General features: G+C 55.8%; 1 protein-coding gene across 2 annotated transcripts in view; it reads right to left on the bottom strand.

The window, feature by feature from the left end:
- Window positions 1-8,267: 8,267 nt before the first annotated feature.
- The window catches only part of LOC138809841 (short transient receptor potential channel 6), a 51,998-nt gene continuing 44,186 nt past the window's right edge, over window positions 8,268-16,079 (bottom strand). For both annotated transcript variants that reach the window (XM_069996880.1, XM_069996889.1), the window contains 3 exons: window positions 9,842-9,925; window positions 8,959-9,034; window positions 8,268-8,701 (listed from right to left, as the gene is read on the bottom strand). In XM_069996880.1, coding sequence (XP_069852981.1) covers window positions 8,547-8,701; window positions 8,959-9,034; window positions 9,842-9,925 — 315 coding nt within the window. In that variant the 3' untranslated portion in view covers window positions 8,268-8,546. The remainder of the gene's footprint in view (window positions 8,702-8,958; window positions 9,035-9,841; window positions 9,926-16,079) is intronic.

A 16,079-nucleotide genomic window follows, 5' to 3' on the forward strand; every position in this document is an offset into this window, starting at 1 on the left:
AGAGGGAGAGGAGGAGGAGGGGGAGAGGAGGAGGAGGGGAGAGGAGGAGCAGGGAGAGGGCGAGGAGGGGGAGAGGAGGAGGAGGGGGAGAGGAGGAGGAAGAAGAGGAGGGGGAGAGGAGGAAGGGGAGAGGAGGAGGGGAGAGGAGGGGGAGAGGAGGAAGAGGGGGAGAGGAGGAGGAGGAGGAGGAGGGGGAGAGGAGGGGGGGAGAGGAGGAGGGGAGAGGATGAGGAGGGGGAGAGCAGAGGGGGGAGAGGAGGAGGGGGAGAGGATGAGGAGGGGGGAGGAGAGGGGGGAGAAGAGGAGGAGGGGGAGAGGAGGAGGAGGGGAGAGGAGGAGGAGGGGGGAGGAGAGGGGGGAGAGGAGGAGGAGGGGGAGAGGAGGAGGAGCAGGGAGAGGGCGAGGAGAGGAGGCAGCAGCAGCACTTACACGATCTTCCATGAGCACCAATGTTTTTGCAGTGGCTGATTTTCCTATCCTATTTCCTTGGAGTTGGCAGTCGCCGGGTTTTGCAAAACCATTGTAGCATTCACAAAGCATCCGTATCCAATTTCTTGAAGGTGATGAAGCAGCATTAGTCGGCCTGTTTCTGCAAGAACAAACCTTGACTGCAGCCCGGGTTTGTTCCCGCCGTATAACCACCCATGTCAGTCCAACCTCGCGGGCTCCAGGGAGGACTGGCGTGACGGAGCACCTGCGGCCCAGGCTGCCCCAGCCCCGGTCAAGATGTTTTGTTTGAAACTCAACTCCATTACTCGATCATACGTAGCTCACATTGTGCTTCTAACAAGCTCAGAAACAGAGATGAAGCTGCGTGCTTCTAAACGTGGCCTGAAGAGCATCTGGAAGCCAGCCCTGGAGGGCCGCAAACGCTGCCCTGCAGAGCCCGCGGCTCCGATCCAGATGCTTCGCCTCCATAGCTTCTCTCTCCCCTGCATCCGTCCTCAAAAGGGGCGTGCCCATAGTTTCACCTAAATGTTTCTCCGTGTGTATTGAAGCACACTGTAATTGGCAAATGAGCATTGTGCACCGTCCAAGTGTATGATGTAGTGATTTGATATAGATTTGATATACAAGTGTATGATGTAGTGATTTGGTATAGATTTGATATACAAGTGTATGATGTAGTGATTTGGTATAGATTTGATATACAAGTGTATGATGTAGTGATTTGGTATAGATTTGATATACAAGTGTATGATGTAGTGATTTGATATAGATTTGATATACAAGTGTATGATGTAGTGATTTGGTATAGATTTGATATACACATATACATATATATATATATATGATGAAATGATTACAACAGTTAAATTAGCCCATCCTTCACCAACCAATTACCAGTTTTCCTGTTGTTATGTTCATATGTGTGTGCACGTGTGTGCCCGTGTGTGTGCACATGTGCGTGTGGTGAGGGCATTTGAGATACTCACTCTCTTAGCAAACCTCACACACTATGACTGAAATAACCAAGCCTCAGCCGGTGTGGGGCCAGCGGGCGGCGGGTGGCAGGCCGTGTGTGGGGCCAGCAGGCGGCGGGTGGCGGGTGGCGGGCCGTGTGTGGGGCCAGCGGGCGGCGGGTGGCGGGCTGTGTGTGGGGCCAGCGGGTGGCGGGTGGCAGGCCGTGTGTGGGGCCAGCGGGCGGCATGGCGGTGGGTGGCGGGCCGTGTGTGGGGCCAGCGGGCGGCGGGCGGTGGGTGGCAGGCCGGTGTGTGGCAGCGCGGGTCCGGGGCGGGCAGGTCTGTGGAAGATCTGCAGATGGTGAGGAGGAAGGAGCAGGCCCCTTTTTCAACGCCCCTGTGCTCACCTCGGGGGCAGGGACCAGGCCAGGGAGCTGGCTGGAGGGAGGGCTGAGGGCTGGGGAGTGTCTTGGTCCGTGCAGAAGGCGGGAGTCAGGTACACCTGGGTGCTGACTCAGTTTCCTCGGGGTTCTGGAGGCTGGCTCTCCAGGGAGCCAGGCTCTCAGGGGCTGTCTGGTGAAGGCGGCTTTCCCGCGGCCAGAGGCGAGCTCTCTGCAGCCTCTTGTATAAAGGCACAGGTCCCACTGACAAAGCCACCAGCCCCGTGAGAGAGTCCTGCCACTGGCCGTGCGGGCTGGGGGCGAGGGGCCAGCGGCTGTGACTGAGAGGACAGGCCACGGCCCGGGTGACAGCCGGACATACATCGAGAACTACCATGCAGCCTGGGAGGCTCCTGTAGCTGGTGTACGACTCTTCTCATACCACCAAAGCCCGACGGAGCGAGGAGGGGATGGTAAAGCTTCCCTGGGGGGGCTGCTGGGGGATGCACCCCCACGCTCCACCCAGCAGGCAAGCCCTCAGGGCCGTCTCCCTCGCTGGAAAGCTAACTCACAGCCACAGACACAGAGACCCCGTCTGTAGGGTGCACTGACCACTCAGTTCCCGTCTGGGCAGAGAACAGGGCCGAATCTCCCACTTGGCTTCTTAACTATAGTTTGTGACATGGTCTTGTACGCAGGTTTTGAGCACACGCCATGTTGCGCACTTGTGTGGATTTCCTCACGTTGTATTGAAGAGTTGACCCACACAGACACTCGGCTATGAGGGGAAAACAGCTGTGCCGATGAGCTGTGAAGAAGACGCTTGTTTGTGTGATACTTGGATACCATTTTCAGTGATTTGCCAACAGAGATGGGTAGAATCTGATTTAATTTCTCTCCCTAATTCCAGGTTGTTTTTTAATCAAATCAGAACTAAAGGTTGGTCAGGCATTCCAGAAGACACCATTGGTTTAGGTTCATGTCATGGTTTTAATTTTTTGGTCAAATGTTGACTTTGGTGTCATTGACAACCCTCTTTGGTGAATTTTTAAAGGACGACACTAAAAACCTGAGCAAAGGGAACAGATCAATGAAGAATAAGGAAGGTGACATTGATTCTTGGGAGCATCAGCACAGTCAGTATAAGGAAGTGCAGGGACTTGGGGCCACAGCTGCCCTTCTCTGGGTCGTGAGTTAGATGAACCTTAGTTCGAACCATTGCTTGTCCGTCTTCTGTCCTGGGCCGGCGTGGAGGGACGGGGTGCGTGTCCTGTTTGTCTCCAGTTCTTGGGGCCTAATGCAGTGTCAGGTACCTAGTAGGAACTCCAGCGAGCCACCTGCAGCCAGAAGTCTGCTAATTCCAGCCGTGTGTGCGCCGACACACAGGCCGCGCCCGTGCTCCAACCGCTCCACCAGCGGGCTCTGCCCGGTGCTCACAGCGGGAACCAGCCGGGCTGTGCGCCACCAGCCCCCGGCCGCTCCCCGAGACAGGAACACAGACGCTGACCTACGCTGTCACAAATCCCACGCTCATGCCACCAAGAATGGAACAAGCTGTTCTCGCCTCGGTCAATCAAGCTGGATGCGGGGGAGCCATTAGGACTGGCTCGCTCGCCTCCCCCCTGCCCCACCTCCCCGTGGCGCGGAGGTCCCCGGGCCGCACCGGCTCCTTTTCTAAATTAATTACGACAGAGGACAGGCGCTGCTGCTGCTGCTGCTGCTGCTGGCCAGTAGTAACACGTGCAGATCTGAGCGCGATCCAGCGCCCCTCCAACTCTCCCACACTGAGCGCTCCATCCAGCTCCAGTCAGGGCCGGCTCCTACCTCCCCTCCAGCCATCCGGTGGCTGCAAAGCCTCTACCCCAAGGCAGAGCTGCGTGTGCACCAAGCGGGAAAAGGTCCCCCCTACAGAGGCCCCACCAGCTCCCCCTTTCATTCTCGCCTCCCCCGGCTGGGCAGGCAGGGTGAGGCATCCTGACTGCGAGCAGCACACCCGCTCCTCCCGGGAGGAAAAGGTGAACCAAGCGCCTGTTTTCCCTCCTGCGTCTCATTTACACATTTAAAGAAAAGCACTTTGGGGGCGTGTTTTATACAGACCTTTCTGAGACAGCCTCTTAACTGAGAGCCTTGTTGCTCTTAGAGCTTTCCTGCCTGCCTCCCGCATGTTCTAGAAAGCCGGCCGACTGTGGGGCCCTGGGGAGCATCCCGAGTTCCGTGGCCTCCGTAGGGAGGAGAATGGCGCCCTCTGGTGCTGGCTTTTGTCAAGACGCCGTTCGCCCCCGTCCTTTCCTGGTAAATGGAAAGACAATTTGTTCTGACTTGGCTGCAGACAGGAGCAACTTGACCCGAGTTTGAGGATGACTTCAACACTCTTGCTTCTGGAGAGCCTCTTCTTCCCCATTACCTGCTTGCGGGAGCAAACTGCCCGCCTTGGCCCTGCGAGAGACGGCGCTTCAATTCTGGCGTGGCACAAAAACAATGGCTGGCGTCTTTGTGACAAGCTCCACGCCTCAGTCTGAAGCCTGAGCCGTGAACGTGTGAAGAAGCCACGTGGCGCGGGGCACGTTCAACAAGCACTCTGCACGTGGACTGAAAACGCTGACACGGCAGGAGGGTCAGGAAGAAAGGACAAAAGAATGAGAACATGTGGTTTCCCTCCCCCACACCATCTTTCCTCTCTCCTCTCCCTCCTCCTCTTTCTCTTTTCAACCTCCCGCTTCCTCCCCTCCCCTCCCCTCCCTCCCTCTTCCTCCTGAAACAGTCTTGCTCTGTACCCCGTTTGGCCAGGACCCCCACGCCTCACGCTTGGGGTGCAGGCATGGCACATTAGGTGCCATCGCCGCGAGTCTTGAATGTTTTGTCCTCCCTGAGACACATGGAGCTAAATGATTCCCAGAATTACACTTTGGCGGGGAGGGGGGGCACTCATCGGAACCTCTGTGCCCATCTTTGGTCATCAGTGGGGTTCGTTTTTCCAGAACTTGCTAAAGAGATGGTGCTTTGTTCCCTCTCGGAGATGAGGACAAGGGATCTGAACTAGACCCTCAGCAGAGCCAAGCAGCCCAGCCCGGCACGCCTCTGTCCCTGGCCTCGTGTTTACCTGTCTCGCCTCATTCGGGGCCTGGCCGTGCAAGGTGGGCCCCCCCCCCCCCCGTGCTCAGCGGCCTGCGCCGCTCCTCCGAGCGCCCTCCTCTCTCCTTGGGCTGTGATGGGGGGTGGTCTGCTTTTCTCCTGGGGGGAGGGGCCCGCAGTCCTGTGAGGGGTGTGAGGCTCGGCCCCACTGGGCGTCTAGAAGCCATTCTCCAGCAAACACCAGCGGTGGTGAGGGCCTTTCATCTCCAGTGCCTGTTGTCCCTGCACCGGACTGACTCCCGGCGGCTGCGTCAGGTCCTGATGCCACCACATCGTCTCTGCGCGTGGCTGTGATATGGATCTCCCAAGGCTGAATGTCACCACTTCCAAAAGAAAAGTCCACAGGTCTGATCAGGACACAGAGCCCGGCGTTTATGTGTGCTTAGTGGCTGACATCCGTTGCTGATGTGCGTCACGCTTCGACAGTGAATACAGACTTCTTTTTTTCATTTTAAAATCACTCATTTTAAAAACTCAGGCAACGAATCCTTGAAAAACCTCCATCAACCTGGGAGCTGCCTGCGACATCTAAGCACACACACGGCTTGCAGAGTCCACAGTCCAGACGTCCCCGCGTGGCGGCTGGGGACACACAGATTTGGACAAGTCAAGCCGCCACTGCGTTCTGTCTGTTCCCAGTCTTCCGGGCCTCGTGTCCAATGCCATGGTTATGTCAGGGAGAGCCTGCCAGTGACCCACGCAGCCCCGGCCGCAGCCAGCCTGTGTCACGGTGTTCCTGGAGGCTGGCCGCCTCCTCCCGCCCCGCGGCAGCTGCAGCTGTACCCCGCGCCCCAGCTCTCCACCCTGGGGTGGCACCCGGGAGCGGCTGCGGCTGCCACACGCACGCGCACACACACACAGACACACAGAGCAAACTGCATGTCCTTGTCTTGAAACTGTGGCCCGAGCCCATGTCCACAACTGGAGAGGAGAGAGTTTTAGCTTTGCTCTTCCAGTCGGCTTTCTCTTGGTTTGCACCCCTGCCGGGGCGAGCGTGCGCTCCTGTTATTAGCCTTCTCTGCCTGGCAGGGGGCGCTGGCGGCACCTGCTTCACTTGCTTTTCCTGCTCCAGTGCGGCTGCCCTGGGGAAGGGAGGGGCGGGGAGGGGGGACCAGGAGAGGGGAGCTGAGGGGACGGGATGGGGGAGACCAGGCGGAGCCCACAGGACCCTGGTGGGGTGGGGTGAGGGGCAGCAGGACTGCCTCCCTGCAGAGGTGAGAGCACCGGTGCCCCCGCCAAGCCGGGTCCCGCTCCCCACGAGAGCCTGGCACCCCAGCCAGCCCTGCTCTAACCACAGGCATGCACACCGCACACCGCGGCATGGCCTGGGGTGTTAAGCTCCGGATGGAGCCGGGCATTGGGCAGATGGGGCGGAAGATGGACGCCTGCATCTGCGTCAGCCCTGGGGCCCCAGCCACACATCCCAGATGTACAGTACTCTGAACAACCAGGCAGGAAAAGAAGAGGGAGCTGACTTCAGAGTCAGGAAAAGGGGTGACGTCATTGAAGAGAAGCCACCGTGGAAGGACAAGGGAGAGCAGAGGCAAGGGCCGAAGTCCGTCTTTCCCTGGTATCATAGGTACTGATGGAGGTTGGGAAGTGTGTGCGGATCTTGGATCATGTGTGTGGATGCACATGCATCATGGTAGACAGGACGTTTATGTGCACGCATATAGATATGCATTCTGTGGGCTGACAAATGATAGCCACAAGGTGATTGCAGGTGAACTTTTTCAGTGCAAGGAAATGCTGCCATCTGCCCTTTCCCAACTCGGCTAATGAAAGCCCATCATGAGAAGAGTGAAGGGTAAATGTCAGACAGTGAGTCACAGAGCTCCTGAAAAGGTTAAGGTGAAAGCAAAGCCGAGCCTGAGCAGTGATAATAGGTAAACTTAATTTCTTCCGAATAAAAAAAATGCTCTTTTTGTTGATAGGAAAGTCTATTTTCCTGGATAATAATTACTAGAACCCAAATGGGGGACGAGGAAGTTGAAGATTCTCTTCCCAAATGTCAGCACCAGCTTCCGCACAGGAGCGAGGGGAAATGAAATGATGTCCTGCGCTCTCCTGGAGGCCGGGTCCGTCCCCCCTTCAGCTGGTGTGCTGTAGTATCGGCGGACGGTGCTAGAAGCCTGGGGGCATTGGAAATAGGAATCTGGCTCTTCGCTCAGTTTAAGCAGTGGAGCTGTGTGTGAGAGGAGTGAGCTCAAAGCCAGACTCCATCCCGATTACAGGCGCTGGCCAGCCAGGTGCCTTCCGTGATGCTGCTGCCTTGCTCATTGCCGTGGCCACTCCAGGGCTGCCACGCTTCGTGTCCAGCCGGTCCGTCGGGAAAACCAGGGCGTGTTTCCTGGGGTTGTCGTAGGCAACGCGTGCATGCCCACATCGTCTTGGCACGCAGCAGCCTGGATGGGCATTGCATTTGGTATGCGGCTGGGTTTTACCAACGCTGGGTGCCAAGACTGTCACGGGACACGTGGGAATGGACTTTCTTGCCTGGCTAACTTCTCAATGAGCAACAGCCACACATACAAAATGACAACATAGATTTTACCGGGGATAAAAAGGTTTTCAATTCCTGTTTCATCTTTAACACAAAATAAGAGACTTGCCCTGAACCCTCCTTCACGGAGTCTAAAGCCCCATCTCTGGCATGCCCAGCGTCCTCTGGTGAGAGGTTGAGCCTTCTCAGTTAGGCTGCTGCAACAATCCCTTGGAGAACACCCACAAAAGCCAACTCTTCTCCTACACACTGGGGAGCGGAGTAAACCAACCAAAAGGAGCCTGGGCGTGTGTGCAAATTCTCACCCCTCAACAGCCAGGTATGAGAATATCTATGGGTGCCCTCAGAAAGTGCTCAAAATACATCCTTTCAATTCACCCTCATAATCCCAGAGGGGGGCCGTTGGCACGTCTCTAAAGGTTCTTATTCAGACAATATTTTTTGAGTAACAATAAAAAACTATAACAGAGCTTTTGAGTATTCACAGTAGCTACAAAAGTTACAGGAAAAGCATTCTGTGTACATATATGCACACATACACACAATCAGACCATCTGTGTTTGCAAGGGTCAGTGGGGAAAATAGTTTTTCGCATGAAGTGCAGTGCCATCAAAGAGATGAATAAGAACACGTAAGCTGTTCTGTCTGCCTGTTTCTTTGAGGATAGAGCAGGTGACGATCGCACCGCATTATTTAAAGATAAGACGACTGCCCTCCCCCTCCCCCGCTTCAAAGCTGGGGTCACCAAGATCAGGTTCTCTAGTCACCTGAGACCCATTCTCAAGCCAGAACAGCCTCGTCCCCACAGTTACCCCCAAGAAAGCAGTCTTAAAAAAACAAGCACCAAACCACTAGACAAAAAAAACTTCTTTTATGATCTGCAATCTTTACCTCAATGATGAAACAATCAGCAAAGCTACAACACCATGATCCCGTGGACCGTGATCCCTCGGACCGTGATCCCGTGGGCTGCGATCCCACGGACTGTGATCCCGTGGACCGTGATCCTGCGGGCCACGAACCCAGAGCATCATCTCACTTTTTCTATCATTGGCACTTAACAAAAATATATCAGAAAACAATATGGCTTCAAGTGGACAAATACAGATTTCTAAGGAAGGATCTGGATTATCTTTTGCTGCTTTCCTCTTGATGTGGTTCCAAGGATAATTTCTCCCCTAGTTTCCTTATGAGTTCTGCTAGGTCCTCTGTGTTCTGGGACTTTTCTTCAAGGAGCTCGTAGCGGAGGCTGGAGATGTCCTGCTTGATTTCCTTCAGTTCCCCTGGGGGAAGCAAGGGCGGAGAGGGGTCAGCCGCTCTCGAGGGGCTGGCCTCTGTCCCCATGTCCTTTCCCAGCAAGTAGCTGCCCAGGGGAGCATGTGGCTACTTCCCTAGACAGACCACAGCAAGTTCTGACGCTGCCCCAGGACGCAGCTGGAGAGGCCAGGGGAGGGCTGTAACCCCAGCCACCCTCCCGACCCCTCACCTTCATCCACCCCTCCCGACCCCTCACCTTCATCCACCCCTCCCGACCCCTCACCTTCATTCACTTCGTCGCTCTCCTTGTCCACCTGCGCCTGCAGCACATATCTTTTGATGAGCCGCTTCATTACTTTCTAGACAGAGGAAGGAGACGCTCGGCTCAGAGCTGGGCCGGGAAGCCCTCTCCTCAACCTCACTCCTGGGCTGCCCCGCGTGGGCCAGTGCTTGGGAGTGAAGATATCCAAGGGGAGCAGGTGAGGACAACAGCACCGCCCCACTCCACTTTGGGTGGCCGCCATCTTCTCTGGGCTAAGGACTTCACCTCCGCAGAGAAAACGTCCTGCACCCAAGTCCTGGCATCCACGCCAGCGTTCCTCTTAAAGCGCTAGAGACGCACAGAGCAGCCCTGCTGCGGGACAGGTGCGAGCCAAGTGCCAGGCCCACCGGAAGAGAACGAGGCCAAGTGGTCTCGGACGGCCCCACACGCGGCCTCACCAAGACCCAGGGCCAGCTTTGATGTCATGCTCGCTGTGAATTCTGGAATACCACTTTCAGCATCTAGATGCAGGTACGTAGCCACTTAGATTTCTCTCCATGAACACCTACCTATGTTATCTGTCTAACTATATATAATACAGACATCTAGCAGAATATTCATAGCAAGCAGAAATACCTGAATGGTGAGGTCTGAAGTGAATGTTACTCGCTTATGATCTAAGGTCAGCCTTTTGTGGTGAGCATCTCCCAAGGCTTTCTCTAAGTTGTTTACTTACCTATTCAGTACTTAAGACATGCCTGGCATGTTGCTCTGGATAAATATTTGCTGTGGGAATATGTCATTGTCAAGCTGAGAAACATATCCTATCTCATTTCCATTTCGTTACATGGTTTATCTACACATGGCCGGTAACTGGCCCTCCTGCCCTCAAATGGATACGCACCTGATACCTTCCTGGAGGGCTATTGAGACTATTTAAGTGCAAGTCTTCCGAGCTCCTTATACTGGGTTGTGTATCGTGCGCAAGCTGCAATTCGAAAAGATTTAGAAATTGTTGTTGGTCCCAAGTAATGTCTGCGATCATTGGTTCCATGCATAGCCACAGGCAATCTCGTATATGTGAGTAATCTTATCTACCTGTACAGGGCCATTATCCTTCACTTGCTTGAGGTTCTGCCTCCAAACAGCCCTCCCGTCCCTCCACGCCCCTCCCCCCCCCCCCCGCCCGGCCCGTGGCCAGCAGAGGCTGTGGAGACCTCACACTGTGGCTGTTCACCCCATTGCCATGAGACGCTGTAGCCTCAATAAGACAACCACTGGCAATGGTGCCGTTCTTACATCACCAACAACAGCCACACCTGCCATGGGATCCCGAAGACAAACCCGGGAAGGGCTGGGGGGCCGGACTTGGTACGGAGGAAGCACGGGGCGTCCTTTGCATTGGGGGATCCACAGCGTGGTCCATCCCGCCAGCCTTGTCAATGGTATTACGTGACAGAAGCCCACCTGACAGATCTCAACAGAGAACCGTGCCGCGCATTGCCCAGCTGGGGACTTCCTCTACTAATGTCTGTCCAGGAGTGGGGGAGAGATCTCTAAGGCTGTCTCCACAGGCTGCCCTAGCTCACGGGGCAGGTCAGAGGGAGCAGACGCGCTGAGGAGACGCAGTGAGAGCCGCGATGGGCGTCCCCGTGTCCACGCGCTCGCAGGGCGTAGGACTGGGCGCCGGGAATTCAAGGGAGAACCAGAAATAGCTGCGGTGAAATAACTAAGTGAAACGAGGTAAGAGATGGCAAGACTGAAAAGAACTGGGAAAACAACGTCAGTTTGAAATTAGTGAGGCCCCTCTCTCCCGTCCACCCCCGGCAAACACACCAGGGAAGCCTCCCCGCTTCATGCTTTGTGCACAACACAGGGCTCTCCATTCATTTGCTCTTTCCCCAAGTGCACCTTCCTGCCTGTGGCCCAGCGTGTGTGTGTGTGTGTGAACTCAAGGCCCGGCGTGGGTGTGAGCTCAAGGCCTGGCGTGGGTGTGAGCTCAGGCCCTGCGTGGGTGTGAGCTCAAGGCCTGGCGTGGGTGTGAGCTCAAGGCCTGGCGTGGGTGTGAGCTCAAGGCCTGGCGTGGGTGTGAGCTCAAGGCAGGGCGTGGGTGTGAGCTCAAGGCCTGGCGTGGGTGTGAGCTCAAGGCAGGGCGTGGGTGTGAGCTCAAGGCCCTGCGTGGGTGTGAGCTCAAGGCAGGGCATGGGTGTGAGCTCAAGGCCCTGCGTGGGTGTGAGCTCAAGGCCCTGCGTGGGTGTGAGCTCAAGGCAGGGCGTGAGTGTGAGCTCAAGGCAGGGCGTGGGTGTGAGCTCAAGGCAGGGCGTGGGTGTGAGCTCAAGGCAGGGCGTGGGTGTGAGCTCAAGGCAGGGCGTGGGTGTGAGCTCAGGCCTGGCGTGGGTGTCAGCTCAGGCCCTGCATGGGTGTGAGCTCAAGGCCTGGTGTGGGTGTGAGCTCAAGGCCCGGCGTGGGTGTGAGCTCAGGCCCTGCGTGGGTGTGAGCTCAAGGCCTGGCGTGGGTGTGAGCTCAAGGCCTGGCGTGGGTGTGAGCTCAGGCCCTGCGTGGGTGTGAGCTCAAGGCAGGGCGTGGGTGTGAGCTCAAGGCCTGGCGTGGGTGTGAGCTCAAGGCATGGCGTGGGTGTGAGCTCAAGGCCTGGCGTGGGTGTGAGCTCAAGGCAGGGCGTGGGCATGAGCTCAAGGCCCTGCGTGGGCGTGAGCTCAAGGCCCTGCGTGGGCGTGAGCTCAAGGCCTGGCGTGGGTGTGAGCTCAAGGCAGGGCGTGGGTGTGAGCTCAAGGCCTGGCGTGCGTGTGAGCTCTAGGAACAGTTAGGCCTCAGAGTCTTGTCCTCGCCGGCCCAGCTGAGACGCGGGCATTGTGTTCCCTTCCGGCCGCCCCTCCTCGCTGCCGAGCCACACGCGGGCATTGTGTTCCCTTCCGGCCGCCCCTCCTCGCTGCCGAGCCACACGCGTGCTGTCGGCGCGCTGCAGGCTGCGGCAAGCAGGGCCCGTGGCGTGTGCCCTGGAGCAGGGCTGGAAGAGGATGGAGGCCTGTAGGCACTTCTTGACCAGTGACAGTCACTTGCTTTGCGGGCGCTCCGCGATGCCAGGCACGCACGCCTGGGTTCGAGCCCAGGTTCACATACAATAGACACGCGCTGGGCTTCCCCAGCCACGCACCCTCAGCCTCCGGAGCTGGAAACCCGTGCCGCGCACTGCAGCACCGACAGCTCCTCACCACCCATGCCGCGGCCAAACCACCCCAAAGCCATGGCCCGGGACCGGAGGAGGGGCAAAGTCACCTCTGATCGGGAGCCACTAAGATGGCTAACCAGTCTACGGCCATACCACCCTGAACGCGCACGCTCTCGCCTAATACAGCTGATGACTCAGGACGAAGCGTCTGTGACCAGCTCTAAGTGTGAAACGTTAGATTTGAATGTAAGTATGACATGCGGTTTTAATTTCTATTGATGTCTATTATTAATTCTATTTCTATTAGTTTCTTCTAACACACCATACAAATCCAACAAATACTTATGGAAAAATTGGGAAATGCAGCGCAGGTGTAAGGAGGGCCTGTCGCCACTGGGTGGCAGCAAGTCCTCGTCTTCATTTCCATGCACAGCAGCTCAGCTTCAAACTGGAAAAGTGCTCTGGGGCTGTTCTTGGAGAGCCCAGCACTAGGCTGGGAGCAGGGCGTGCACCGCCGGTGGTGTGGACGCAGGACTCATGGAGGCAGAGAGCACTGGGCGCCAGCTTCCTCCGGTGAATCCACCCTGAGCCTCCCAGTGCTGCTCTCCCTCTGGCCCTAAAGTCCCACAAGCCAGCTCTGTCCAGCTCTGAACGAAGCAGGAGCTTCTCTTATACTTTCCTATTTTCTGCGTGCTCTATAGCTTTTTCATTTTCTAACCCGTTTGCCACGAGCCTGGGCTGATTGTAAGTTCAGAGTGGGAAACATGGCTGTGTGCCGTTCACAGAACGTCCGAGTGTGCGTCTTCTGTCGGCTCTCTCACGTTGCGGGTGGAAGTCTCTTGTTCCGATCAGAAGCCGGGAACGGAGCCGTGCACCAGGCAGCTGCAGCCGTGTCCAACGCATGGTCCATGGGGAAGCGAAGGTGTGCGCAGTCGTGTTGTACGGGGCTTGAAAACCTGCTTTACAAGTCAACCTGACTCTGGGCCTACCATTTATCTGAGATGGGACTTCAGGCTGGTAGTCTTCCTCCCGTGGGCCCAGGCTCCTCAAGCAGAGACCAGAGACTAGATCACCTCCTCCACAGCCAGCGTGTGGACCCCAGAGAAGAGGCCCCTAGACACCGCTGGCACGTGGTGCTGGGACACTGCCAACAGCTCTTTTCCCCTAAGTACCAGGCCCTGGGTGGACTGCACGGCTGGTTTAATCTAGTCAGTACAGTGCAGACATAGAGGCAGCTGGCTGACCTGCTCTTTGCAAAGAAGCGATGCTTTTGTTATAGCAGACATTTTGCCAATCATGAATGGAAGGTGACTAGATAAGGAGAGATGCCTCTTTGGATTGTTCTATAAAACATCCATTTCTTTGCCATAAAATGGTAGCTTTTGTACAAGTGTACTTTTCTTTAAGAAATGAGTTGTCTAAGCCAGAGTGGTGAAGGCCTTGAAGCAGAGCATCAGTACTCCAAGGCAAGTCTACATAATATATATATATGTACATATCTATACATATGTACATATACATACATACATATATACATATATATGCATACATACAGACACATGAGTATACATAGAACCAATTGTCTATGTGTACCTACCTCAATTTATTGTGGCTATTCTGCATACTTGAGTTTTATAGAGAATTACTAATAATTTTTTTTTTCTGGTCCTGGGCCTGGAACTCAAGGCCCAGGTGCTGTCTCTAAGCTTCTCTGGGCTCAAGGCTAGCGCTCTACCACTTGAGCCACAGCGCCACTTCTGGCTTTTTGTAAGTAGTTCATTGGAGAGAAGAGTCTCGTGGACTTTTTCTGCCTGGACTGGCTTTGAACATCGCTCTCAGCCTCCTGAGTAGCTAAGGTGACAGGCAGAAGGCACCAGCGCCCAGCTGGGTTACTAATGTTTTTGAGACTAATACTTCATAACCTCTTAATTAGAAGAGACCACGGTGCAGCATGCTGCCGATGATATCACGATTCTCAAAGGGAGACACAAGCACCGCAGACCTAAGAGCTCCATCCCCTCCCCACCCGTGTGCGCGCTCTTCTTAGATGTGATTATTCAAATGCGAATAACATGTACTCTGTTGTCACAGCTTCTCCTACCTTGCGAAGCTGTTGTTAATGGTGTGCTGCTAGCGCAGGGGCTGAGCCGGCAGAGCCGGGTTTAATATAAGCCCCTCCCTCACTACAGTCATCCTGGAAACGTCAGTGTCCATCACCCGTCCTGGTTCTGACGGGAGGTGTGCGGCCGTCCGTCACCCGTCCTGGTTCTGACGGGAGGTGTGTGGCCGTCCGTCACCCCGTCCTGGTTCTGACGGGAGGTGTGTGGTCCTCGTTGAACCTCACACACGCAGACGCCAGCCAAGTTTCTCAAAGTTCATCACACTTTGTTAAATTGGTTGGATAAACGTTTGGAGAAGTTAACCGTATTCTTTTGTGAGCGTTCCCCGTCCTTGTCCATCCGTCCATCTGCAATGACCCCAGGACCCCCTCGGAGTCCCGCCCTCCTCCCACCTTCCTCCGTTGGTGAGCTCTTCTTGGCATGGAAATTCCAGAATAATTTCACTGCGCCAAGGTAACTGTAGAAAACTCCATCTGCTACATGTGCCTGGCTAGGTATTTCATCGCAATTAGTTCAGGCTGCCTTCGAGTCTCCAGAACCGAGTGAGGCTTTTCTCAGGCCTAAGTCCATAGCTGGAACATGGGGGGGGGAGGGGAAGGGGGTTGAGAGTGCTCCTGCCAGAGAGAGAGAGAGACAGGGGGAGGGAGAAGGAAAAGAGGGTGGGAAAGAGGAGAAATAAAGGAGAAATCAGAAGAGAAAGAAGAGTGGAGACAAGAGGGAAGAGTAAACAGGAAGCAGAGTGAGGAGAGGAGGCGAGAACAAGAAGGGGGGGCTGGGAAGGTGGCTCAGTGGTAGAGCGCTTGCCTTGCATGCCTGAGGCCTTGGGTTCGATTCCTCAGCACCACATAAGCAAAAAGAAAAAAAGCCGGAAGTGGCGCTGTGGCTCAAGTGGTAGAGCGCTAGCCTTGAGCTGAAGAGCTGAGGGACAGCGCCCAGGCCCAGAGTTCAGGCCCCATGACCCAACACCCCCCCCAAAAAAAAAGAAGGGGAGAGAAGAGGAAGAGATGAGAGGGACAGACGAGAGAAGGAGATGCGAAGAGCGGTAGCAGAGGAGAAAGAAAGAGAGAGAGAGAGAGAGAGAAGAGACAGAAGAGGGGGTGGCAGAGAAAAAAGGAGAGCCAGAGAGAGGAAAGAGGCTGAGAAAGATGGGGGGATGAGAAAGAAACGGAGAGGGAGGAGAGAGGAAGAGGGGAGGAGAGAATGAGAGGTAGAGGAGAGAGGAAAGAGAGAAGAGAAGCAATAAGAGAGAGAGGAGGGAAACGAGGAATGAGAAGGAGGTAAGGGAGATAGGGAGAGGAGGGAGAGGCGGGGGGGGGGGAGAGGGGGAAGAGGAGGGAGATGGGAGATGGGAGAGGGGGGAGAGGGGGGAGATGGGAGAGGGGGGAGATCTGGGGAGAGGAAGGAGAGGAAAGGGGGAGAGGAGGGAGAGGTGGGGGAGAGGAAGGAGAGGAAAGGGGGAGAGGAGGGAGGGGGGAGAAGCGGGGGAGAGGCAGGGGAGAGAGGGAGAGGCGAAAGAGAGAGGGGGAGGCGGGGGAGAGGGGGAGAGGCAAGGGAGGAGAGTGGAGAGGGCAAAAAGAGAAGGGAGAGGAGTAAGAGGGAGCAAGTGGGAAAGAGAGAAATGGGAATGGAGAGGGAGGAGAGGGAGGGAGAGAGAGAAACGGAGGACAGAAAGAGAGAAATGAGAGACGCAAAAACGAGAGAGGAGGGGAGGGAGGGGGGGAATGGAGGGCGTGGAGAGACCGCCCGTGTGTAATCTGTGCACAATCCAGATCTACTCACACGTAATCATCCATCACCATTTCTCTTTCTTCCACTAATTCGTTCACTTCAAGTTA

Source organism: Dipodomys merriami, unplaced genomic scaffold (genome assembly GCF_024711535.1).
Source record: "Dipodomys merriami isolate MVZ:Mamm:240054 unplaced genomic scaffold, mDipMer1.0.p SCAF_103, whole genome shotgun sequence".
Classification (NCBI taxonomy): domain Eukaryota; kingdom Metazoa; phylum Chordata; class Mammalia; order Rodentia; family Heteromyidae; genus Dipodomys; species Dipodomys merriami.